This window comes from Cololabis saira, chromosome 16 (assembly GCF_033807715.1).
Source record: "Cololabis saira isolate AMF1-May2022 chromosome 16, fColSai1.1, whole genome shotgun sequence".
In the NCBI taxonomy this organism is placed as follows: domain Eukaryota; kingdom Metazoa; phylum Chordata; class Actinopteri; order Beloniformes; family Belonidae; genus Cololabis; species Cololabis saira.
The window spans coordinates 17,540,659-17,566,624 of NC_084602.1; the positions used below are offsets into that span (position 1 = coordinate 17,540,659).

The window sequence follows — 25,966 nt, forward strand, 5'->3', positions numbered from 1 at the left end:
GCAGACTCATCTCACCTCCATGAGCTCGAACAGAAGACCGGGTTCGATGGCAACGGTCAGGTCGTACTGGGCGGCGTTCTTGCCGGGAATGGAAGACAGGAAGGAGTCCCTGATGGCGCAGGCTCCTTCAACAGCCTCCTCCAACCCTGGACGCCGCCACACGGAGCTGCTCTTGATCCAGCCACTCCTGAATAACGTCTCCCCTTCTGCAGACAAGTCATCACCCGTCGTTAGCAAGCGGATGTGTGAAGTACGATCAGACTGTTCAGATAAATCTGTGGCTGCGTACCGTCATGTCCTGGTGCGTGCAGGTAGACCTCCTCAGCCAGGTGAGGCAGGATGGGAGACATGGATCGGGTCACGCCGTCAAGGATTTCCTCTAGAGCAGTCTGACACGATCTTCTGCCCAGCGAGTCCTCGGGATCACAGTACAACCTGGGAGGAGGAGGCGGCGTCAGCTGCGCTCACTACATGGAGATAGCTATTGAGGAGTTTTGTGGCAGCTGGTTTCAGAGCAGGACTCGGTATCAGCTGATACCCAAAGACCAGGTATCAGAATTGGTACCAGAAAGGAATAAAATTGTATCGGATCATTGTCATCATCATCATCATCATGAACCTGAACATCCAATAATAAATGGCAAAAGGTTGTTGCAACCCTGTCAAATAAAAGTGAAGAGGAAAGGTGAACCACCAATACCAACAAAGGTGTCATCATATTGTGAAATAACTGCAAGTTAATGTTCCTCAACATAAAATTGTGAAGACTTAGAATATATCTTCATCACAATAAAACCTCAGAAGGTCCAGAGAATGTGAAGGAATCTCTGTGCTCGTGGGACAAGGAAGCTCAGAGGATGCTGGTGATCTTCAGGCCCTCAGGAAGCTCTGCTTTAAAAACTAATTCAATTCTGTGACAGAAATGGCTGCGTGGACTCCGTAACGCCTCCAGGAGTCGTAGAATACATGCATGAGCATGAACCAGTGAGAAGGACTGAGCTAAAGAAGAAAACTGTTCTGTGGTCCATGGAGGTGCATTAATGTCTCCGGAGCAGAACCATCGCAGCGCAACGTCTTCTCCCATCCAGACGTCTTTCTCAGGGGAGAACTGGCATCTGTCAGCAAGATAAACCGCTCAGGCTGCATCTTGGGCCGGAATATGGGCCGTTGTTGAGGAGAACACGCCACACAGAAGGAAACATCACCCTGAACCTACTTTTTCAAGACCTGCTGCTGCCATCAAATTCAAAATGTGCTAATCTTTGTCAGAGGATGCATTTCTATTTCGTTTGTTCCACAGGTCCGTGGCGAGCGTTACCTGTCCTTGATGATGCTGAAGTAGAAGCTGGAGAGATCTCTGGTGATGAACGCCTGGAGGACGCGGATGACCCGGCCCATGTCGAACTCGCTGTAGGCGTCTGTGACCTGCACACACGCGTCACACATTTCAGCGCCGCACTCGCTTCACCACCAGGAGAAACGCGTGAGGAGCTCGTCCGTCTCCGACGCACCTTTATGCTGAAGTCGCGGAGCAGGTGCAGCATGTACTGATCGATGTAGTGCATCTGTTTGGGGTCCACGGCTTGAAGGCGAGGATCGAAGCCCTGCAGGTTGCCGAGCAGGAACCTGAGCGTGTTCCTCAGCTGCAGGAACCATCAGGACAGACGGACATGAGGAACCAGTCAAATGCAGCGATCGGCTCTCACCGAAACACGGCGGCTCCGTCGCTCTGCGCCGGTACCTTACTGATGCCGTCCTGCGCCGCGTTGAGGGCGCTGGGACCGATCTGGACTTCTGAGAAGACGTTTGACTCCGCCACCCACCAACGGAGCGCGTCTGCGCCGTACCCTGGCACGCCGGCGTCCTGACGAAGACCAGAGACGGAAGACGACGTTAGTGGAGACCACTTTAATCCTGCTCTCGTTGGGAATGATTGAAAAAAAATAATAAATCAATCCGTAGACGAATGAGGAAAAAAAGCAGCAACCAGAAGTTGACACACGGCACAAAAAAAAGGTGGAAGAAACTTTCTGCCAAAGTAAAAGTGAACTACTTACTTTATAAAATATCCAAAATAATTCACACTTCTTACATTTTGCAATAATAAAAAAAGGTTGTTTTTTTTATTTTAAAATTAAAATAAAAAAAAAAGAAAGAAAAAAAAATGTGACCTGAAACCCAAAAGGGTTTCTTCAGGTACCATAAGTCAAGGAGACAAGAGGAGATTAGTTTGTGTCGTAGAAGACATTTTAGTTGTGGAAAATATTTTTTTTAAAAAACATTGAAAATGAAGAGATAAAATTGAAAAAAAGGTAAATCAGACACCACCTGGTTAATGGTTCAAAAATATCACGCGGTTGTGGAAAAGGTGTTTCAGAGGGTCAAAGTAGTGGTCAGAAACTGATCAGCTTCCAGGGAGGGATGTGGGAAGAAACAAAAACCTGATCAAGAGAGAGACTGCGTTTATGTTTGAGGAAATCAAATCCAAGAAAATCACACACAAAATCAAGGAACCGGGTCTAAACTCATCAGTTACGCTGAAGCAGGAAGAGCTCGGGACCAGTGGGTCACACGGTCTGGAAGAGTCCAGATTTACAATGTTCCAGCGTGATGGAGGCACCGGGGTAAAAAGAGAAGAGGCTGAAGAGATGCTCCCATCATGCTGAGCCTCAACCATGCGAGCCACGTCCTCCATCAATCAGTCTTCTTCTCTGACCATCGTCCCGGTCTGAAATGGTTTCAGCTCCGGTCCTCCTTCACCACGACAGACCCATGCAGAGACCGCACCGCTGTCAATCTTCCCTTATTCTGGAACACCACCCCATGGGACTTGAACGCCTCCACGTGGGGCAGGATCAGATCCCCGACCCGGAGGGGGTACCTCACCCTTGTCCGACTGAGGAGCACGGTCTCGGATTCTAAGGTGCTGATTCTCATCACAGCAGCTTCACATTTGGCTGTGAACCGCTCCGGTGGGACTTGAAGGTCTCGGCCCCATGAAGCCAACAGAACCACGTCATCTGCAAAGAGCAGAGACCCAATTCTGAGGCCACCAAACTACACCCCCTCCACCCATCGGCTGCACCTAGAAGCTCAGTCCATAAAACGGAGCAGGCGCTTTGCCTGGCTCCTCCCTTAGCGCCTGTCTGTCATGGGTGACCCCCCCACCCCCCTCGTCCCGCCCGGGATCAGTGGAGCACACAAACCCCAATAAAGTCCCATCTTATGCTTCTCCTTTCCTCTTTCCAAATAAACCAGTTTAAGGATTATTTATTTAGTTTGACTTCATGCTTTTGCTCCTCTTTTCCTCATTTTTGTGGCAGCATGTTAACCAGGTTTGAGATGAAGGATCTCATTAAATCCTCCATGTATGTTCTTGTTTAGAAGTCTTCAGAAAGCCGACTCCAGCGTGTGACCTCACCTTCCCTCCATTGATGACCTCATCGGGATCTACGACGTTCCCCAGAGACTTGGACATCTTCTCTCCTTTCTCGCTGACTGCAAACCCATGGACCACCAGAGACCTGTGAGACACGACTGTGGTTTAGGAGACGTGGTGTCTGATGTGCACCGCTGTTGTGCATCCTGTTTAGACGTCCCAACAAAACAATATTTGTTATTCTTACCATAACCTTTTGGCTTCTTTGCTAACTGATGTGTGAATACAGTCATTTAAAACACAGATTAATTACACAGACTCAGGGCCCGATTTACTAAAGGTTTGCGTGTGTTAAAACGTGTGCAAACTTGACAGCACCCGCAAACCAAAGTGCCAGCTGATCTACTAACAGCGTGCAAAGACGACTGCGTCTCTGAAATGCGCAAAATTGCACACGCAATCCATTTAGTACTTTTGCCCTGATGAATAATCAATATGGGGCGTACCCGCCAGAAATCACTAAATACTGGGAGTGGAAGATGCAAATTGCTCCATTTACCACACGCAATGAGATTTACCAAGCCTGAAAGTAATTGCGCGTATTGTGATTGCGTCTGTATTTAATACGTTTGAAAGGAAGGTGCTAATCTGCTGCTGCTGTTATTGTGGCAAGGAGGCGACATCCAAAATCAAAGAATACGCAGAGAGAGAGTCTTTATTCTGCTGCATGCTATTTTAAAAACGGTTGCACAAGTTTTATTAAAGGCCTCTTTTTCTTTAGTTCTTCGCCTTATATCTTGCCGCCTTCTCTTAATGTGCCCCCCTCCACTCGCCCACAAGCAGGCCAAGCCTTTGTGCCAAAACATTGTATTTTATTGATTATTTATCTTATTGAACGTGAAATCATCCTTCGTAAATTACATTTAATTAAAACCCGTGCTTATTAATCACAAAACACAGGTTAAACATCATGACCAAATCTGCTCCGACCCGCTGTGTCAGGATCAGCGCAGAGACTGCAGCTTCGCCTGAATTATGCTTCTGCGTTAAATCGACGGCGTAGGGTCGCGGTGCGGTGTGCGTCGCCGCGTAGCCTACGCCGTCGGTTCTGCGTTGGTGTAACGCGGAACCATAAATCAGCCTTTAGTGTGCGCTCTGTGCGCTGTTCTGAACACTTCTCTTCTCTTCTTGCCATATGATGGTCCCGTCTGTCACACATTTACTGTCAGTGTTTGCTATATAATATATAATATTTGCAATATACTGTGGACATCTGAATAAAAACTTAACTCATAAATAGATTGAACCAAAGCGCTCTCTCTGTGTCTGATGTCTTTTTCTCCTCAGATCATGCCGAGCACCGCGGGGTCACGCAAACCCGACCAATTCAATATTAAAATCAAATTCGGTCCTGTGGCCCGTTTTTCTATTTCGTATTTTTGATCTGTGCCTAAAATTGAAATATGAAAAACCAGACGTTTTTCCGTTTTTTGTGTTACCAACTGCATTTATTCTATCGCAGGTTTTCTCCGATATTGCGTTTCTTTTGGTAATGTTTAAATTTATTTGCTGTAGTTCATGAATGTGTTTATTTGCCTCTTCCACTAATATCTCTAACTCCAACTCGTCAAATTTCATTTTGCGCTTGTGACTTGTGACTGTGCATTCCATCCACTCTCCATGGCGCAGAGTTTGCGCTCGCAAACCTTAAGACACGCAACACCTCATTTAAATACTGCTGTTTGCACCTGTTATCAATTGCGCACGCAATCTTAGTTGATCACCCGCAAACCACACGCAAACAGCACGCGCAAACTTTTTCAGTGCACACGCAATTTAGTACTCTTTATTTAGGATCTTAGTAAATCGGGCCCTCAGTCTTCAGTTTTTTTGTTTGTGTGAGGAGTAGGAATGATCCAGACCAACGATAACCTGGTGTCTTGTAGGTTCCAGCTGCTCATCTGTAGCTCCGCAGCTGCAAACGTCGCTTTTATGAGCTCTTCACAATCTACTTGAGTTTGGTCAGTAACTCTCGTTTTCTCCTCCGTCATTACTTTTTTCAAGGTTCTTCATTATCTCTACCATGAGGGGGATGCAGCTCTGCGAGCCGGAGTCATCGTAGCTGATGGATGACACATGGAAATGTCCAACCATCATAATCCACAGGAATGGGTGAGAAACTCACTTATAAGGTGCCTTATTCCTGACGGCGACGCTGGTGAGCAGTGAAGACTGAAACCAGCCTCCGAGCTGGTCCTTCCCCTCCACGTACACGTCTGCTCGAGGGTCTGACTCTGCAGGGGGACACAGGAGGTGGTCAATGAGGGGAAAACATTCAGCAACATCAGAAAGAAGGTGCACAAAAGGGTTAGTGTGTGTCCCAGCAGAGGGAAAGGTCTGGAAGAAGACGGGAGACGGCAGCCACTGTTAGTTCACTGCTGATGCATCCCAACCGGGGGACAACTGCAACAAGCATCCAACACAGCTGCAACTTCATCCGTCTGCACCACAGAGAAACCTGAGAGCAGAGAAGACCCGACTCCTATCCTGGAACAGGGACAGAAGCAGTGTTCTGAAAGTCCTTCATGCAGACAGGAGAGAGGCTGAGACTCATGCTGGACTCTGAGGAGCAACGCTGAACCTCCCGCTTCATTGTTTGGCTGCCTGAGACTCCTGACAGCACTCAGTATTTGAAGGCAGAAAGAAGAAAAAACCAAGCAGACAGAGGAGAGGAGCTGCAGCGTCGCCCCCTGCAGGAGAACGTTGCTACAACCTGTGACGAGCGGTTTGCGTATGGACGCCGGGAGCCAGCTGAGACGAGACTCCGCCTCCTCCAGGTCTCCTTCCAGCTCCTCTGGAAACAACAACACACTCCTTCAGTTCCTGAGCTGATGGCTTTAACGCTCTGGGCGCCGTGGGGACCCACACACCTGCCCCGTTGGTCGGTGTCGAGGCTAGCTGTATGGATTTGTCTTTAATTATTATCTTTAACTTCGACAGTCCCCACTATGGAAAGCTGGATAGAATAGGAGACACGCATCAAGCACAGCGTATCCCGTTTACAAAGACCTAAAAAACAGGATTCAAAAAGGACTTCAAAACATCAAATATGATAAAGTACTTAAAAAAACTTTGGTGGGTCCTCAGGGTAACAAGTTAAACTTCATTTTAGAGGTGCCCCAAAGGTGCAATAACAGATAAGGACTGAAAATGCAAAAGTGAGATTAAAATGAGATCATAAAAAAGATAATCAGCAACAGTGTAACGAACACTTAAGTGAGAGTGAAGCTGGCTGACGTCCACAGATCCTAACTACTGCTACGGTTACTATATTTACCATCCTACAGGGCCCAACTGCACACATCCCTGCAGAACAGATCCAGCTTCTTTTCTTTTTGGAGTTTCTAAACATTGATGAGCATCAGTTTGGATGAACAACAACGAATCCCATAAGCCCAAATTTTATACATACATGAACATAAAAATACAAGAAGTCTTCAAAGTGAGACATTTTTACCGTTTCATGACAAATGTCCCATGAAAGCTGGGACAGGGCAACACAAACCAGGCTTGGATGAGTAAGGACCAGTAAGTGGTAACATCTGGAGTATTTTTACAAATAACAAGCTTAATTAACGGGTCAGCGATGTGAGTAGAAAAAGAGCGTCCAGAGAGGCAGAGGTGAGGCTGGGAGAGTTTCGCCAGTCTGGGGAAAACCGTCTAAGTTAATATCGTCATGACTGTTACTCTTGAAAGGTGCAGCTCAAGTCGACGCCCGTCTGCAGTTTGTTTCACTGAGCTTTCATCCGTCTTAACAGTGAATTTTAGAACTAGAGATTTCAGTCACACCACATGTGAAAAGACAGAAAAGACGTTGGTGTCCATCATTTTCAGGCCCTGCGGGTGGATCTCCCATGATGCACTGGGCTCTTTCCTCACTCATCTGTCTTTACCTTGCAAATGACCAAACTATTGCTATGAGCTTCTGGATGAAATGAATCGGATGATGCATGAGTGATAATCAATCGTAACTGAGCAGGAATGTAATATTCATTATTGGATGTTCCTGAGAGGACGGCGCTGTGAGCCGGAGCTGCACAGGAGTGAACTGAAGGAGCAGATACAGCTGCCCCCTCCCCGAGTCTGGTTCTGATGGAGGTTTCGTCCGCCGGCACCTCTCATTTGATCAGGACGAGGACTGGATCAAAGGGAAGATTCACTGGAACTGAACAGTCCAACAACCCTACCACAAGTCTCAAAGCTGCTTTCAGACAGCAAGCATTGTTGTAGTTTTTGTCCTTGCGCCTCAGAGGTTGCACCTGCTGCCGTACACGTATCCAGGACCACATTTCCCCATGATACACACACACAGCACTAACGATGACTTCATCGATCAGGATCGATGTTGCAGCTAGATCTCAGACGTACCTTCCAGCACGGCTGCCCACGATGCTCCGCTGTCGAACCAGATGTCCAGAACGTCTTCTCCACGAACGTAGTCGCTCACAGGACCAGCTTTACTCTGGAGAAACAGAGGCATTAATGGGAGAGCAGTAAAACTGTGCAGCGCTATGTCACGGTTTGGGAAGAGAAACCGACATTAAATATCATCCACGATTTGTAACGATGTGCTGTAACGGTTCCTCCTCGAAGTGCATTGCTGATGTCTTTCCCTCTTAGCATTGGTTTAACACACCTGAATCGAACAGATCAGCAAACTGATAAAACGCCTGTTTTATGGAGGCCTGAACACCTGCAGGTGTCAGGTAATCATAAAGGTCTGAGGACCAACAGCGTCCCATCGTGAATCGCGTTAAGCAGGAAAGAGCTACTTCCCATAAGCCCTGTGATTGGTTTCCCTTCTTTTGGCTTCATTTGTGGTAAATAAATAAATAATAGCACTGTCAGTCTGTTTTTCAGTCCAGTAAGTTCTTCTTCTCTATCTTTAATTCCACCAGGTCACCTCCAACAGCCGATGCAGGTGAATATTTGAAATATGGATTTAATGTTACAAATGGGAGAATAATTAAGGATCCATCACTAACGAAGCCCAGGTCAGTCCTGGCGTGATCTTTAGCGCTGAGACAGCATTCACCCACCTTCTTCAGGACCTCTGGAGGGAGCAGCGTCTCCGTGGGAAGCTCCCACCAACAGTCGCTGCCCTTCTCTCTGAAGAGTTCTGCTATGTGGGACACCGTGTACCTGCAGAGGGCAGACGCGTGTTGGCATCAGCTGTCAAAATGATCGTGTGTGTGAATTTACATCTGTGGGTGAAAATCACACGTGGCGTCCACTGACTTGTTGATCAGAGCTTCTCCGGTCTCTTTGTGGTAAAACACCGGGATGGGGACCCCCCAGCTCCGCTGGCGGGAGATGCACCAGTAGGTCCGCCGGTCCAGCATGGCCAGCAGGCTGGACCTCGCCGACTCGGGCAGAATACGCACCTTCTGCAGCGCCTCCTGCACACACACACGCACAAACACACACACACATTTGTATATGTGAAGCATCTCTGAATCATGAACCACACAGTTCCTGGAGCAGCACACACCATTATGTCCAGCAGTAACTGGGACAGCCATTAGGGCCATTTGAGAGAAAAAAGTAAAAAGAAAAAGCAAGAAAGATACAATTCTTTGGGAAAAAACTAAGAATTGTGAGTTGAAGTCAGAACTCCCGAGTTTCTAGAGTCAGTTCTGGGTAGGCCTGAGAATAAACCGAGAATTTACCGTTACCGACATTTACTGCAATGACTGACTTCAATTTCCCCATGTCGGTAAATTCAGTGTTTTGATTAAAAAAAGAAAATAAAGGTATTTTTAACTTTGTGCTCTGTACAGTGTGTGTGTGTGTGTGTGTAATCACGTGACTTCACCCATCCAGTCTGAGTGAGAAGGGAAACCCAAGAACATGACTGATGGTTCAAACGAAGAAGCGGTTGACATAACAGGGCTGTTTAGTCTGACACTTGTGCATTTCAACAACTTTAAACACTCTCATGCCACACATGCCATTTCTTATGCTGAGAAATTAACTTTACCGCATAGCAACTCCAACAGCCCATCTTACAGACGAGTCACGGCACGATACTGTGACCTGATCTCTCAATTCAGAGCAGCTGTCTGGAGTTACCGACCAATCAGCCAATCTGAAAATAGACTTTTTTTGTTGCCGGGTAAGGGTTACCATACATTTATCGTCATCGAGGTAAAACTGCCCAATTTATCGTGATAATGATTTGAGGTCATAGTTCTGGGTTTCGAAACTCGAACATTTCACAGAAAACCCTTCCAGATGAGGAATCGTGGACGAAGGCTGGCCCTACTCTGTATGGTTGGTGTGAAGTGTTTCTGTGTTCTGATTCCTTCCTCTCGAGTAGCACGGCTCGGCAGGGACGAGCAGTTGACCGCAGTTCTAACACGCATGAACCTTCTCACATGCGTGGAAATAAGACAAACACAAGTCAAACCTACTCCTCTCTGAAAGGAGGTGTGTTCATGCTCTAACAGAATTATGTTCCTAAAGCTGCTTTCATTAAAAACCAACCCGCCAGGGAGGAACAGGTTAGGGGTCACCTTTAAGAAGTGCGTGGGTTCACCTTGGCTTTGTCCTTGAGAGACGCCGTGTTGATGAACCACTGTTTGCTGGGCCGGATCACCACCGGCTGCTTGGTCCGCCAGTCGTACGGGTAGCTGTGGACACACTTCTCCTCCAGCACCAGAGCACCACACTCCTTCAGCATGCAGATCACTGACCCGGGGAGCAGAGAACGTCCATGAGGGGGGAGAAACACAGGCATCATGTTAGCAAAGAGCTGCAAACACTCGTTCTTATGTGCCCCGACGGTCTGTCGTCTACCTTTATCGGTGCCTTCTGTCATCACGGACAGACTCTGCAGCTCAGGTCCCGCCAGCTCCGTGAACCGTCCCTCTTCATCCACCATACACTCCTTCCACCAAGCAAACACACATCATGTTAGCATGTTGTCTTTATGCGTCACGTGGCTGCAAATTAACCTCCTCCATCATATGGAAGCAGCAAGGGGGTATTTAATATTGCCCACTTGTTTTTCTCCTTTTTAAAAAACCTATTTTAAGATTCATCCTTTTTAAATAAATGATGACATGCTGACAGAGAGTCTACGCCGCAGCTCTGAGTCTTCGCCTGCTACCAAGACCCATCACAGATGATCTTTACTGGGTTTTTAGACAAAGAGAACTTCTGTGCATGACCATCGTTATGAGCATGTGCAGCTGATCACATGTTCTACAGATAAACAAATAAAACCAAAGACTATAACTAATATCAATGACTTCACTTATTGAGACCCAAAGAGGTAACTTGGAGAAATGAAATGCATTTTGAGCATGTTGGTGATTGCTGGTGGTGTAATCAACAGACAGAAACAAGTACTGATTTAATCTAAATAGTCTCTGTTCAGCTGTGAGAAGTTTTAAAGTAATAAAAATGACAGTAAAAGTGTTGCCAAGGTCCCCAGCGTCCCTGTCGTGGATTTGTAGCGCCTGACATGGAACTGATCGCTTCTGCACAAAAGATACAAACATCCAGCTTGTCTTGATTCCTGAGGTGGAGGTTTGAGAAGCAGAACCCACCACGGGGAGCTGGAAGTGTGACGCCACGCTGTAGTCGTCCATGCCGTGAGCTGGAGCCGTGTGCACCAAACCGGTCCCCTTCCCCATCGTCACGTGATTGCCCGGCAATAACGGCACGTCTTTGTCGGAAATTGTGGGATGTCTGCAGACCCCACCTTCAAGCATGGAACCTTAGGAGAACAAAAAACAACAACAAGTTGGTTCTGCTTTAACTGACAAGAGCATGACATGCAGGAGGCTGCAGACCGTCAGACTCTGGGACAACGTCTCTTTCTTCTGGAGATTTTCATCTCCGCTTGTTTAGTTTTCTGCAACAGCCCTCCCATATTGTTGGTGCTAAGAAACGATGTGACCAACGGCAACAAGAGAAGCGTATTTGAGTGTGTGTGAGAGCGCATCACCTTTGAAGGTGCTGACGCTCTCCAGCTCCGTTCCCAGCAGCGTTGCCAGGCCGACCGTGCGCTCCGTCGCCACCAGCAGCAGCCGTGAGTCGTCGGCCCTCTTCACCACGGAGTACCTGCAGACCACAGACAGCTCGCTCAGGTCCACACACAACAGAACACATGCAGCACCACGTGTGACACCTTTCCAGAGCGGCGGTGACAGCGGTCCATTCACACGTCACCGTCTAGTCGGAAGATCCATTAACAAAAAGATTAAAACCCCACAGTTTTTAAAGGTTACAAGAGTCAAACATCTCCAACTCCAAACACACGCTGAACTGATCACACAGCAGGGGATTTAACACCAATGTGACTGTGGCTGGAAGCCTGCAGGAGTTATCAACAGCCAGATCTCCACCTGGAGACCTCCGCTGGACAAATCCGACTCATCACTCCCAAACAGAAGTCAAAACAAGCTGGAGCTCGGCGCAGCTGCTGGAGGAAACGTGTCTTCATTTTGTTTTTTTGAATAATACCTAAACCTCTGAGCTTTTGTATCAAACACTTACATCTCTGCAGCCGGATGGGCTGAAAGGAGACAACGACTTTATCATTAAGATACAAAAAAAAGCTTTTACAAGAAGCTTTGATTCAGTCATTTTATTCCCACCGTTACACACCCGACCTTCCTGGAAGAGACGAGTGACTTGTCATCGTTACAGAGGAGAGCGCTGGAAGAAACGGCAACGATGTCCTGGACACTGTAACTCATTCTATATTTTATTCCATGTTTGTCTTCGCTACATCGACAGTTTATCACCTCTTTGTTCATTGTATTCTGTTTTCCAAAAAAAAAGCTTGAATCCTACGAGAGAGCCTTCTGGGCTGAATAAAATCTGGCAGAATGTCCTTTGGACAGCTCTAAACTTACTTTCAACCAGTTTGCACAGATGATCCCTCCATCAGTAATGACCCACTGCACACGTGAGCGTCTCCACACACAACAGGGTTTCTAACAAACTGTCCTCCAAGCAGATTCACTCGCCCTCAACACACCCCACACCACGAGGACATCACACAAGATCATCTGTGGAACCAGCAAGACGATGAGGACTTTAGCAAGGAATGACAGAAAGGGAGGAAAACCGTTCCGGTTGTCTTGAGGTTTAAAAACTCGGTCAGCTGAACCCGTCTGGCAGTAGAGAGTTTCAGAACGTAACGGAGGTCTTATTTCACCAGTTTGTGCAGGTTCTTACTCGGCGTTGGGCATGAAGCAGACAGCCTGGTTGGCGGGGATGGTCCAGGGCTGGGTGGTCCACACCAACACGGACACGTTCTCCAGACCTGCAGAAGCAAACGTCCACCCGCGCCGTCAGGAGAGTCACCCCCAGGCCAGAATCATCGTGCTGAGTAACCCCGGACGAGGGTCTGACCTACCTTCCGAGGAGATCTTTGGTGGCAGCGTGATGAGAGGGAACGTGGCATAGATGGACCTGCTCACATGTTCCGGGTGGTACTCTAGCTCGGCCTCCGCCAGCGCCGTCCTCGATGAGGGAGACCAGAAGACGGGCTTGTAGTCCTGGTAGATGAGCTCCTGCAACCAGCCCAGAGAAACATCACAGAACCACCCAGAACTTTTCTGTCATTTTTACAGCACTCGCTGCTTTTACAACAGGACGGACCAAAAGTGGAATTAACCCATTTTCTCCCTTAATTTGTGATCAGATCTTCATCAAAGTCACAATATCAGACAAACACAAGCAACTATTATTTATGATGTCAGTTTTGAACACATCTATTAAATATTCACAGTACTGGAGGAAAAATAAATAACTGGAGTCAGTAGTTTGCACATCTGGAGTGCAGGTACTGAAGTGAATTTGGAGGTGTGTTACAGAGCTACTATGTTCATGAGAACGTTATCTGCATTCTCTTGCCAATGATAACATTATTGATGAGGTGTAACGCCTCTTTAGGCTGAAGAGAAACAGTAAACATGTTTGTGTCACCTTGCTGTGCATCTCCTGAAAGACTTTCAACTGAGCGGCCTCGTAGGTCCCATCAAACGTGTAGTAGCACTTGTCCCAGTCCGCCATCACCCCCCAGCGCTGAAAGGCTGCCCTTTGGCGAGCTATGGCCGCCTCTGCAAACTCCCGCGCTGGACATGAAGAGCGCAACACATTCCAGCAACTGCAGATCAACACTGATCAGGCAACATCTGTCCTTCCTCACCTTTCTGTCGAATCTGCAGCGGACTGAGGCCGCTGGTTCCCAGTTCTCCCAGAGCCTTCAGCTCAATGGGGAGGCCATGGCAGTCCCAGCCCGGGACGTAGTGGACCTGCCGGCCCCTCAGCAGCTCAAAGCGGTTACGAATGTCTTTCAGAATCTGAGGAGAATCCTTACTTGTTACTTATAACAGCCAACAGTCAAAAAAAACACTACACAGAGCAGCAGAAAACTCTGAAACAGTTAAACAACGTTAAAAACAGGAACCTTGTTGAGTGCGTGTCCCACATGAGGGTCTCCGTTGGCATATGGAGGTCCATCATGGAGGCAGAATTCTTTCTTGGCCTTCTGTTCTCTCTGCCACGAGTACAAATCTGCAAAACTACACTCCTGCAAAAGCAAAGCATGGTGGGAAAAAAGGTTAACTCATTTAGATTTACTCATTTAGGGAGCACATTTCTGCGTGGTCCTTCCATATTTGTGACTCTAACACGCGTGCAACATTACATAATGTGACGTCACCACCGCTGCATTAAATTTATTATTTGTATTTCATGTAATTGTTTTGTTTGCAAGATACTGACAAACAGAACGCCACTGTCCCTTTTTATTTGTGTTAGTTATTTCATACCACACTTTTACTTATAATACTAAAGTTATTTAAATTTTCCAGGAAAATCCGAACAGTCACACACACGTGTTATATGTGTAACATGTACAGATACTACAAAGTGGTAAACATCGTAATGTCCAAACTTTTTTCAGACATTTTGCTGCCGTCTAATTCAAAATGAACTATTATGTTTTCATGAAATGTTAAAATGTCCCATTTTCAACATCTGATATGCTCCTAGGTTCTGCTGAGAATGAGGCTTGGGTTTAAGTGCTTTGTGTTTTTATTTACATTTGTTTATTATTCACATAAATCTCGACTGTTTTGGGATTAGGGTTTCAATTTTAAATGACTTTGAGGCAGATTTCCACGTTGTACTTCTCTTATAGATCATTTGAGATAAAAGTGGATGATTGTTTGAAATTTTATGATAATATGATGCATTTTTTCATTTGAATGTTTTATTATGTGTATGGCTGCAATTTTTGTCTCAGGTGACACTTTTACAGACACAACATTCTTGTTATTTGAATTAAAGATAAGTGTCGTGAAGCATGGTCATAATCCTGTTTTTTCTTAAAAACAGCAAATGAAAAATAACATGACATCTACAGGAAATAATAACATTTGAGTCTTGAGCAAAAGCATAAACTGTAATAAACTGTAAACTTATGAGTTAACAGAGAAGACAAACCTGCTGGATCTGCAGCTCCCGGTCCAGAAGCTTCTGGCCGGTCAGCTTCATGGGGAAGTCGGTGCGAGGCAGCAGCACCGTGTCCCGGTACCGCCCCGGCTCCCCGGAGCCCCCGGAGCCGGCGCCCTGGCGGCGGCCGCAGCTGCCGGACAGCGTCCGCTGAAGGAGGCCGCTGGCCGGCGGTGACCTGCGGCCGCAGCCCGCTAACAGGGCCGACACCCGGCAAAGCAGCATGGGGAGGGACGGTGGCTCCGCAGACGAGAAAAACGACCAGAATGAGAAATTAAAACCTCTTTTCGAGTGTTTTGGTTTTTAAACCGATGACTTAGTTTGTTGTCATCTTCCACCCTTCAAGTTGCACGGCGCTGTTTCCGCCGGAACAAATTAAGGAGCGCACCACTACGGGAAGTCAGTGGGGTCATTTTCTGTACGGACGGAAAAAATAACCACTGGGGGGCGCCAAAGATACTCTATACAGTTTATTGAACGTCTCTGGGGGCGCTATCGACCAATGTAGGATTTGAATACAGTAAAACAATATAAATAAATAAATAAATAAATAAATAAATAAATAAATAAATAAATAAATAAATAAAAACATTCTGTTATGAATAAATAAATACACATATACGAAATATACGTAAAAACAAACAAAGGAACTAAATCGGATGCTCCGACGCGGTTCAGATTTCACAACAAAGTGTTTGAAGTATTGCAGTCCCCCTCTGTAGACAAATGTTTCAAAGTAAAACATTAAACTGAAAGAACTGTGTGTTTTTTCTTGGTTTGAACGCATATATGTAGGTGTGTAAATTATTATAAATTATATAAATATATAAATTATTTTATTTATCCCTGAAGGTAAATTATCTGACTAAAATGAAATGACTGAAAATTTTGATGAAACATTTATTAAACATTTATATTTATTACAGCCATATAATATAACGCATACATGAACGCATCATGGGTGACACAACTTTCCTGTGCTCGTTTGACGTAAAAATTGGGTAAATCCTCAAAAACATGTTAGTCATGTACCCAAGATGCAATATTAACTTGAAGCTAGTTGACCTCTGATGACCTTGATGTGTGTTGGTGTTGTTTTGAACAAGGAAAGCTATCTAACGCAAAAGTCAGCAAACCTTGTGAAGGACGGACAAATATAGTGTCAGTATTTTCCGTTGTTAGTTGTTTAGCCAAATCACAACGTGGCTGGTTGTGTGTGTGAATAGATGTAAACGCTAAGTCAAGCTGCAAGTATATCCCGGGCCTTATTGCATTTTATGCTGCTTCAGTCTGACATTATGTCTTTTAGGGAGACGTTAGGAGTTTCAGGGGACTGTGACATCATAGACCCAGACTGAGTCGGTATTTAACTTCGTCAAACTTCTCTTGAGCAGCACAAAGCTGTATGACCTTTAAACCGGTGGTTGGAGGTTCTCCTCTGACCCGTAGTCTGTATATTGTTCTGAACTAGACTGACTGACTGCAACTTTCATGGCAGAATCAGATTTCTGGATTTTGTAGCGTGACGAGCTGATATTAACTTTGCTGGTTCAAAGTTTCTGAAAGACTGTACTTGTCCTATCTTCTAAACTCTGTAGGCTTTACAACTTTTTCTTCAAACATCATGGTTTTCATTACGTAGCATATATTATATCATTTTTGTCATAAAAGTAGTAGTAGGAGTCATATATATAATATATATGTGTGTGTACCAGTCAGATCAATTTATTAATAGAATTAAATTGATTTAGAGGCTTTTGATTGATGGTCTTTTCATCTCATGGTCAGTCGTTCATCAGTCCATGAAGCTCAGAAGTTCATGTATCCACCACGATACATCCAGCATTACAGGTTTACGGACACTGTCCCATACAGATGTTCCAGATGTTTGACATGACAATCAGCAATCCCTACTGAAATGTTCAGTTTGAATGTATATTTTCTAATCGGTTCTTAGGAAACAAGAAAATAAATTTGTGTCATAAAAAAAATGGGTGAAAACAAAGATATTGGTCTGGTTGGGTGTCCAGTTTTAGTGATTTATAACTCAATATCTTCTTTGACTTCTTTTTCTTCTAACTTGGACAATGCTCAGGTTAATCATGACCTCTAAACCCGCAGGTGTTCTCACATTGTTCCTGCTCTCGCCCTGCTAGATGACTGTCGGGCTGCACAGAGCTTGAGCCGTGTTTGTTCATAGAGCTGCAATCAGAGGAGGTAAAGCTTTCCCATGAGTATCAATAAGAAGTTGGTAATGACAGAGCTGCACTGAACAATTCATTAACTTGCCAGGTTGGGACTTTAGAAAGTAAAGCATACGTTTTCCAGAGTGTGTGTTGTCATTGAAATGTTTTATTAATTGTTTTAACTCCATAGACAATTCAACTTTATTTTTAGAGAATATTTCAAATACAATGGTAATTAAATGTGGTTTACATAGGGAAACAATGACAGCCTGCTGCTGGATGTTTATATTTTTCATTCATTTTCATTTTATTCTTTATTTCATTCAAAAAAAATAAAACAATTCAATACAAATACAAATGTTCTTAAATTGTGAATGAAAAGGTAGCAGAAAGAAGACGAATCTTATCTGATCTGCCCCTTTTTCCAAGAAATAACTTCACAAATAACATAAATTAAACATAAAAAAAACAACAACAACTAAGTGAAATAAAAAACTAAAAAAATAAATAAAATGACCGCCGTCTATGGGTATGTCAATCAAACTTAAACTAACATATTTCATTATATTTACTTAACATACAGGCTTTAATTGTTCTTTTGAATGGAATGTTTGATTTGGATTCTTTGTTTTCAGATTGTTCCATAAACTGATTCCTTTCACAGAAACGTTCCATCAATTTTGTCCTGCATCTTGTTTTTTTAAAAATCTCTGTTCCTTTTAAGTTATACTTGCTTTCTCTTTTTTCAAATCTTTTCTGAATGTTGATTGGTAAAGTTTTTTTATGAGCTTTAAACATAATTTGCAGAATACTATAGTCTACTAGTTCATGAAATTTCAACAATTTTAACTGAAGGAATAATGGATTTGTTGGATCTCTATATCGTTTTCTACTGATTATTCTTATGGCTCTTTTTTGCAGAATGAAAATTGATTGAATATATGTTTTACAGGCATTTCCCCAAACTTCAACACTGTAGGTCAGATATGGAACAATCAGAGTGTTATATAAAATGTACAATGCTTTGTTGTCCAATGAATCCTTTACTTTGTGTAACAGAGCAATTGTTTTTGATATTTTTATCTTTGTATAATGTATATGTGATTTCCAATTCAAATTCTCATCCAGCATGACACCCAAAAACTTGGTTTCCCTTACTCTATTCATTTCAATACCAATTCGTTTTCAATACCAATCCGTTTCTCTCTTTCTGTTACTAAATATCATGAAGTTTGTTTTTTCAAGATTCAGTGATAATTTATTTACCTCAAACCATGTTTTTATTCTTTTAAATTCTTTTTTAACCACATTCAACACCTGTGTTATAACTTCCCCAGAATAACATAAAGTAGTGTCGTCCGCAAACAAAATACGTTTGAGCAGTTTGGATACATAAACAAAATCATTAATATACAAAATAAACAGTTTTGGCCCAAGAACCGACCCCTAGCTTGAGACCCATTGATGTGCCACCCCTCTGATACCGTATTTGCTCAGTTTTTTTTAGAAGTATGGTATGATCTATGGTATCAAAGGCCTTTTTGAGGTCAACAAAAATACTTACAAAATAATGTCTCTTATCAATTGCAGTGGAAATGTCTTCAGTTAATTCCATAAGTGCCATTGATATGGAGTGATTGGTTCTAAATCCATACTGACCATTGCTTAAAATATTGTATCTGTCTATAAATGTATCTAACCTAACTACAAATAATGTTTCTAATATTTTTTAAAATTGTGGAAGCAAGGATACTGGTCTGTAGTTGGAAAAAACATGTTTGTCTCCATTTTTATAGAGTGGAATTACTTTGGATGTTTTCATATTATCAGGAAATATCCCCGTTGAAAATGATAGATTGCAAATATATGTAAATGGTTCAATAACCAATTCAATTATATTCTTTACTAATATCATAGCCATATCTACACAGTCAGTGGATCCTTTACTTGCACAACTTTTTACAATATTCAGTATTTCTTCTTTTTCTACCTTACCAAGAAAAATACATTATCCATTATTGTGTTTTCATCTGTATTGTCTTTTATTGTTGGTATGTTTGCTGCAAGACCAGGGCCTACGCTTACAAAAAAATCATTAAACTCGCGTACTATTTCAGTTTTGTCATTAATGTCATAATTATCTTTCACAAAATAATTTGGAAGAGCTGATTTTATTTGATCATTTTTTATTACACCATTTATTATTGCCCGTGTAGCCTTTATATTGTTTCTATTTTTATTTAGTAAATCACCATAGTATATATTATAAAGTGAAACATTTTAACATGGGAGTCGATGCAGATGGACTCTCTTTAGGAGCCTCTAGCGGCAAGCCGAGGAACTACAACGAACTTTAGTTCTGCACATGGTTCAACCCGAAAATTGGATGACGTGCGCTTGCTAACGGTTGCTAGGCAACGGAGTTACGTTCGGAATAAACAAACGTCACCGTTTGTGCTTTGATGCGTCAAAACATTTGGAGATTATGTGCAACACTGTCGAGTTTTAAACTAAGCAGTTGGTATTTCTGACAGAATATCAAGCATAATCACAAAGCCTTTCTGAAAAACATCCCGGCTATTGCTAAAAAATCATCTGAAGTAACTTTGGATTTCCTTCCAAGTCTTCTCCTGCGACAACCATCACCAGTTGTTTCCTTACATATGCCATGGAGGGAATAGCAGCAGAAGAGTTATTGATCCTCATCAGGGACACAGTCAAACCTGAGCTGCCAGTCTTTTTGAACGCAGTTATTGCACATGACTGGCCTTGGTTGGCCCCCGATAATTGTGATGATCCCAGTGAAAACATGCTGGAAGAGCTTAAGCTGAACCTGACTGGATTCATTACTGCAGCTATTTTGGAGAAAGTAGCAGACAAGTGCGACGTCACTAACAAAGACATCCAGGACGTCAAAAAAGAGCTCCGCTCTGAGGTTCCTGACATTATAACACAGTTGATCTTCAGCCATGTGCAGGAGAAATTTAAATCTCCCGTTAAGTGTTATCAGGACCTGGAAGCTCTCATCGTAGACCAGTTCACTGACTCTTACAGTTTTGATGATACCATCCAACAGTCATCTGGCACGATAATAGACTTCATAATGATACTGTGTGGACTTAAAGTGTCCTGCAGTGAAGAAGCTGACATCCCTCCTTCAACAGAGGACACTGATGAAGCTGCTGAAGTCGTCACTTGCAAGGGAGAACAACAGGAAAAAGTAATGAAAAACACCTGGACTGATCCTTCTCCCACAATGTTTTCTGACGTGCCGTCAGTCAATCCTGAGATGTCTGTACCTGAGGAGCACAGGCCAACAGCTGAGAAAGAACCTGTATCCCCACCGACTGCACTCAAAGAAGGTGTTGTAGATGAGGAGGATTCAGAAATCACTGTTGAACAGACAATAAAGGGAATAACGTCGTCAGAGATTGTGGACATCATCTCAGACGACGTCAGACCGAGACTCCTCAGCTTCTTGAACACGGTCATCACACACAACTGTCCATGGTTGGTCCCCAACAACCATGATGATCGTGGAAAAGGCCTGCTGGAAAAGCTACAGTGGGACCTGACAGTTTACATCATAGCTGCAGTTTTGCAGAAATATCTGATCAGATTTGCCTTATCAAAGGGGAGGATCGAAGCCATCACACAAGAGCTCCGGCCAGAGATCTCAGGCATCATCAGAGAGTTAATCATCAAACACGTAGAGGAGAGAGGTTCATCTTCCCCTCACGGTCATCAGAACCGTGCTGCACGTTTGGTCGACCAGATCACTGACCCCAGTTTTGATGATGCAGTTGAACAATCATCTGATGTAATAATACAATTCATACAGATGATATGCAAACTTCAGCTACAGTCCCGTAAAGCAGCTGTGGACACCAAAAGACCTGCTGGAGCAGTTAAAGAGAGAGCAGGAGAACTGATGAAAAGGATAAAGAACGTCTTCACTAATCCTATTTCTACAGTGTTTCCTAAAACGCCGGCAGTCGTCATAGAGACGTCTGCACCTGAGGTACAAATGACATCTGTGGAAGATGCAGAACCTCATGAATCTGGACCCTCAACTGCACTTGCAGCTTGTGAGGAATCAACATCGCTCTCTCAAGTAGAGCATTTTGCAGCTTGTGAGGAATCAACATCACTCTCTCAAGTAGAGCATTTTGCAGCTTGTGAGGAATCAACATCGCTCTCTCATGTGGAGCATTTTGCAGCTTGCAAAGATTCACCATGGATCACACCTGAGGAAGACTTTGACTTTGAAGAGACGTCCTCAGAGTCCACCCAGTCAGATGACTCCTCAGACACCTGGGAGGAAGAAGAGGAGCTGGACAGTCGCAAAGTTGCTGCCAGCTCAGTTGTCGAGGCCCTGATAGAGCGAGCTGTTAAAATAGCACAGCTGCCATGCAGTCCGGAGGATTTTCAAGCCATCCATAACTGGCTTTTGGAGAAAATATGGACTCAGGTTAAAGGAGAAGACTTTGACATCAGCCAAGAAAAGATGAAGAAAATCCACAAGAAAATTTTCAAAGACATCTGTAAGAAATACGGCTGTCCAAAAAAGCTGGTGCTGGATCTACTTTCAGTAGAAGACTTCAGGCTGCTCAACATCATCATCTCCTCCTTCAGAGAGATAATCATCTCCAAGAGACGTAACTCACTGAAAGTGTTGTTCTCGTCCACCTTCTCCAGGCTCCTCAACATCCCAAGAAAGATGGCGAGGACACTGACACAATGTGTGAACCCACATGTTGCACACTGACCTGGAGAGTTGGTGAAACACTCGTCTGCATCAGATGCTGCAGTGGACACTAGGATCCATTACTGTTTGTTTTATTTACATATATATGACAGAAGAGCAGAGGACTCTGGTGAGACCAGCGGTGGGGGGTCTGTGCATTTTTAAGAACAAGGCTTGGTGTACAGACTCATTGCTGAGAGACAGACTGCACCCCACCAGATGCCAAGACAGACTCTGTCCTCCATCAAGGCTGAACACTGCTGCAAGGTCTGCAAGGCCACTTCGGCGGATGACCTGGTCAACCACTACAACGTGGCTCTATCCAGCAGCCTGGACTCTCTGGCTCCCTATGCCCGCCCTGCCCCCTGGTTCACCTCTGACCTCCATATCTTGAAGACCACTTGTCACCGGTTGGAGCAGCTGCACAAAAGAACTGGCCTGGCTGTCCACCGGCTGGCTTTTGAAGAGCATGTGAGGTCATATAAGGACGAACTTTGCCAGAACCAAGGTGAGGTATTACTCCACCCTCATTGGTACTCAACAGAATCACCCCAGGACACTGTTCTCCACCATCAATTGCCTGCTCTGCCCCCCTGCTGCCCATGGATGTATTATAGAAACTGGATTGGAGACTAAAAATGGCCGCCCATTCATTTCAATGCATTCTGCTCAGCCAGCGCATAAGCCGAAAAAATCTCTGACTTCCGGGTTTACTTCCGCATACACTGGCCCATAGAGCATGCGCAGTTGAGTCACCTCCCATGATGCTCTGGGGCCTCCCATCATGCCCCGGGGCAATGACGCGAGTATTAATATAATATGTATTAATATAATATCTTAATTAATGTATATTATTACATGTATAGCATTACATATATTCAGGGCTGCACATAAGTGGGCCGCCAGAGCGCATGCGCCGTCAAAATCCACAGTGCGCTGTCAATGTTGTGCTGCGAAGCGCTTTTGCGTACCAACAGCTGGGGCTCATATTATTGGTTGTGGCCAGACCAGAATACTAATATTAAAAAATCTATTGGGAGAGCTTTTCCTCAGAACTGCCACTTAAAGTTGGTACTGGCCAATCACAGCGCGTCTTTACTCCCCCTCCATGCTCGTTGCGGCGGTGGGGAAGAGAGGTAAGGATCAGCTTTACTGAACAAACCCCGACACGTCTCGTCAAAATGTCCAAGAAGCAAGCGCCATTAAGTAATTATTTTGGCGTTCCACCACCACCAACTACAAATAGACGCCAAACCACTACCAGAACAGAAAACATGTGTTCGCCGAGAAGTGGCTGCATGATGTTACGCGGCGACGCGCACCGTAAGTTCGCGGTCCCGCGTATCCTACCCCGTAAGCTCTGCGTTGGTGCAACGCGGAACCATAAATCAGCCAGTGTCCGTCATTGCATGCAGCAGTTACCTGCGCCAGCAAGACGCTGCTCTCTGATTATGGCTCAAAGTTTATGAAAACCCCAAATAAAAAATTAATTAGAGAATATTTTATGAAACCAATAAACAATCCATCATCAAAATTATAACAAATAAAGGTTCAACATATCTTGCTTTGCATGTAATAAGACTAGGTAATATATTAGTTTCACCTTTTAAGTTGAATTATTGAAATAGATTAACTTTTACACCATATTATAGTTGAATTATTGAAATAAATTAACTTTTACACCATATTCTAGTTGATTATTGAAATAAATTAACTTTTACACCATATTCTAGTTGATTATTGAAATAAATTAACTTTTACACCATATTCTAGTTGAATTATTGAAATAAGTTAACTTTTACACCATATTCTTCACCTGAAGCAATATTCTACACCTTGGCTGATGTGGACATACATACCATAGGAGGATATTTCAGCTGCTATATGGTTGGCTGTCTGTACAGTCATGCAAGTTCAATGCTATTAAAGAACACGTTTTTTCATATAAAATAAACAAATTTTTATGCAGTTTAGAAGTTTTGGGGCTTTTTTTTGGTTCCTGCGCTGCTTAAATCAGGGCGTCCTTTATTTCTATTTCTGAAAGTTGGCAACCCTAGGTGCAAAATATGCCATGAGCATCCCAATCTGGCCGATAAAAACTGTAACTTTTATACTGACTCTACAGACAAACACGCACCATAATTTGTTAATTCATCTTTATAAGTGAATAAATATCGTTTCGCCTATAACTTATTCCTGCATCCCTCTTTTATCAATCCGGCGAGACGGGTCACCGCGTTTTTGGAGGCCCAAGTCAAATATCCAGGGGCTCCTCTGAGCACCAGACCAAAATAGTTATGTGCAGCCCTGCATATATTATTAATGTATTAATATAATATAATTATATAATATATATTAATATAAAACATCCGTGGAATGCACGGACACGGCTGTGACGTCAGCCGTGACGTCACGCCCAGAAAGAGACTTTTCTTTTACTTTTCTGGCCGTTATAAAACATTTTTGACGGATATAAAGTCCATGACTTAAAAATATAGAATACAAAGATTAGTAATTGCGGGGGATTACAGCTGGAGGTGTCCTGTGAACAGTTTTAGAGGCTTCTCTTTTACTATTGCGGTCTATGGGAAAAAAGCTTTCTGGGCCGCATGGGATTTTTGGTTGCAGTACCGCGGTTGGCCACTGGAAAAAATCGGCGCGCCTTCTGAGTGCCAGACCCGGGGGCTGCTGCTGCCCCCCCTAGCACTAAGTGGTGCACTCCTGGAGCCTTCCTTTCCTCAGTAAGATCCTGGAAAGAGCAGTGCCAGCTCCACCAGCATCTGTCCAACCCTGAGCTCTATGAACCCCTCCAGTCAGCTTTTGGCCCTTTTCCACTAGTCCCGATTCAGCTCGGTTCTATCCGCCACGGCCCCGTCTTGCGCTTTTGCACTAGGGGCTGAGACGGGTAGAGCCGCTCCAAGCCAATACTTTTTCTGTAACCATTCTGGCGAGGTTCTATCCGGGCTGAGCCGGGACTATTTCTGACGTCACCACCCTCCCCGCCACTGATTGGTCGGGGGCGGGGCCGTCAGACGTTTGAATCAGGAAGCGGGAGTCAGCGCGAGCGCGGCTCACGGCGATTTTATTATAAAGCGCAAAACCTCTGTTTGGTGATCCAACTCTGAGGTGCAGATGTTCATAAACCTGGTGGCTGAGGAGAGAATTAAAAAAGCGATGTAGGCGGGCTGTTTTACTCTCAGCCGCTCGCAGCTCCAGCTGATTTCTGATCAGCGCCGACATGAACAAAGAGGTTGCGCAATCGAGTACGTCACAGCAGCTTCACCCCAACCTGCCCAATTCTCCCCTGGCTGTGGAAAAACAAACGGGGACAAAACGGGTAGAAGCGTGACGAGCCGAGTCGGGCCGAGTAAGGACTACTGCAAAAGGGGCATTACAGAACCCACCACAGTACCGAGACCGCCCTGATCAAAATCACAAACGAACAGGGGCACGGTGGCGCAGCTGGTAGTGCAGCAAGAAGCAAGAAGGTCCTGGGTTTGATTCCCGCCGGGGACGCTGTTGGCGCTGAAGTGCGTGTTAGTTCCCCCATGACTTCGGTGCCCACACCCTGGGTGGGGTTGGCGAAAGGGCCTTTCTGTGTGGAGTTTGCATGTTCTCCCCGTGATCCCTTGGGTAGCAATGTGAGCTACCCTCACAAAAACATGCAGCAGTCCTGGGCTATACATGCCCCGTCTGGCCAACCGGGGTGCCAGATGGGGTTTACATCCCACAAGGATCTGGGGAGGATCTGGCCGGAATAACGTGATCCTTCCACGCGCTACGTCCGGCCTTGTCTGGTGAAAAGATGCGGCCTGCTCACCCCTCAGTGCGGGGTCCTCCCGGGGTTGGTAGAGGATGGCAATACCCAGGACTGTCACTTAGGTAGGAGCACTGGGTGATGAAAATGGGAAAAAATCGGGGATAAAAAAAAACAAAAAAACTCACTGCTGCAGACTCTGGTAAAATCCCAGCATCCTTATCCTCCTCGACACCATCTCCCATTCCATCCTCCTCGATTGCCTGTCTGTTCTCCTGGGTATCTCACTATCATGGTTCCAATCCTACCATCCTTGGCTCCTCCTCCCACCCTTCCCCAGTCAACCATGGTGTCCCTCG

At 44.7% G+C, this 25,966-nt stretch overlaps 1 protein-coding gene across 2 annotated transcripts in view; it reads right to left on the reverse strand.

The window, feature by feature from the left end:
- iars2 (isoleucyl-tRNA synthetase 2, mitochondrial) overlaps positions 1 to 15,289 on the reverse strand; it is a 17,091-nt gene extending 1,802 nt beyond the window's left edge. Inside the window, exons 1-21 of one of the 2 annotated variants that reach the window (XM_061743119.1) lie at positions 14,909 to 15,289; positions 13,869 to 13,991; positions 13,608 to 13,761; positions 13,385 to 13,533; positions 12,813 to 12,969; positions 12,632 to 12,719; positions 11,394 to 11,509; positions 10,993 to 11,162; positions 10,238 to 10,328; positions 9,978 to 10,129; positions 8,678 to 8,838; positions 8,479 to 8,581; positions 7,808 to 7,901; positions 6,153 to 6,233; positions 5,565 to 5,673; positions 3,422 to 3,524; positions 1,742 to 1,864; positions 1,512 to 1,643; positions 1,319 to 1,425; positions 290 to 435; positions 16 to 206 (exon numbers count right to left, since the gene is read on the reverse strand). In XM_061743119.1, the coding sequence (XP_061599103.1) occupies positions 16 to 206; positions 290 to 435; positions 1,319 to 1,425; positions 1,512 to 1,643; positions 1,742 to 1,864; positions 3,422 to 3,524; positions 5,565 to 5,673; positions 6,153 to 6,233; positions 7,808 to 7,901; positions 8,479 to 8,581; positions 8,678 to 8,838; positions 9,978 to 10,129; positions 10,238 to 10,328; positions 10,993 to 11,162; positions 11,394 to 11,509; positions 12,632 to 12,719; positions 12,813 to 12,969; positions 13,385 to 13,533; positions 13,608 to 13,761; positions 13,869 to 13,991; positions 14,909 to 15,142 (2,784 nt within the window). In that variant the 5' untranslated portion in view covers positions 15,143 to 15,289. The remainder of the gene's footprint in view (positions 1 to 15; positions 207 to 289; positions 436 to 1,318; positions 1,426 to 1,511; positions 1,644 to 1,741; positions 1,865 to 3,421; positions 3,525 to 5,564; positions 5,674 to 6,152; positions 6,234 to 7,807; positions 7,902 to 8,478; positions 8,582 to 8,677; positions 8,839 to 9,977; positions 10,130 to 10,237; positions 10,329 to 10,992; positions 11,163 to 11,393; positions 11,510 to 12,631; positions 12,720 to 12,812; positions 12,970 to 13,384; positions 13,534 to 13,607; positions 13,762 to 13,868; positions 13,992 to 14,908) is intronic. The other variant, XM_061743120.1, reaches the window with a different exon arrangement.
- Between the last annotated feature and the right edge of the window lie 10,677 nt (positions 15,290 to 25,966).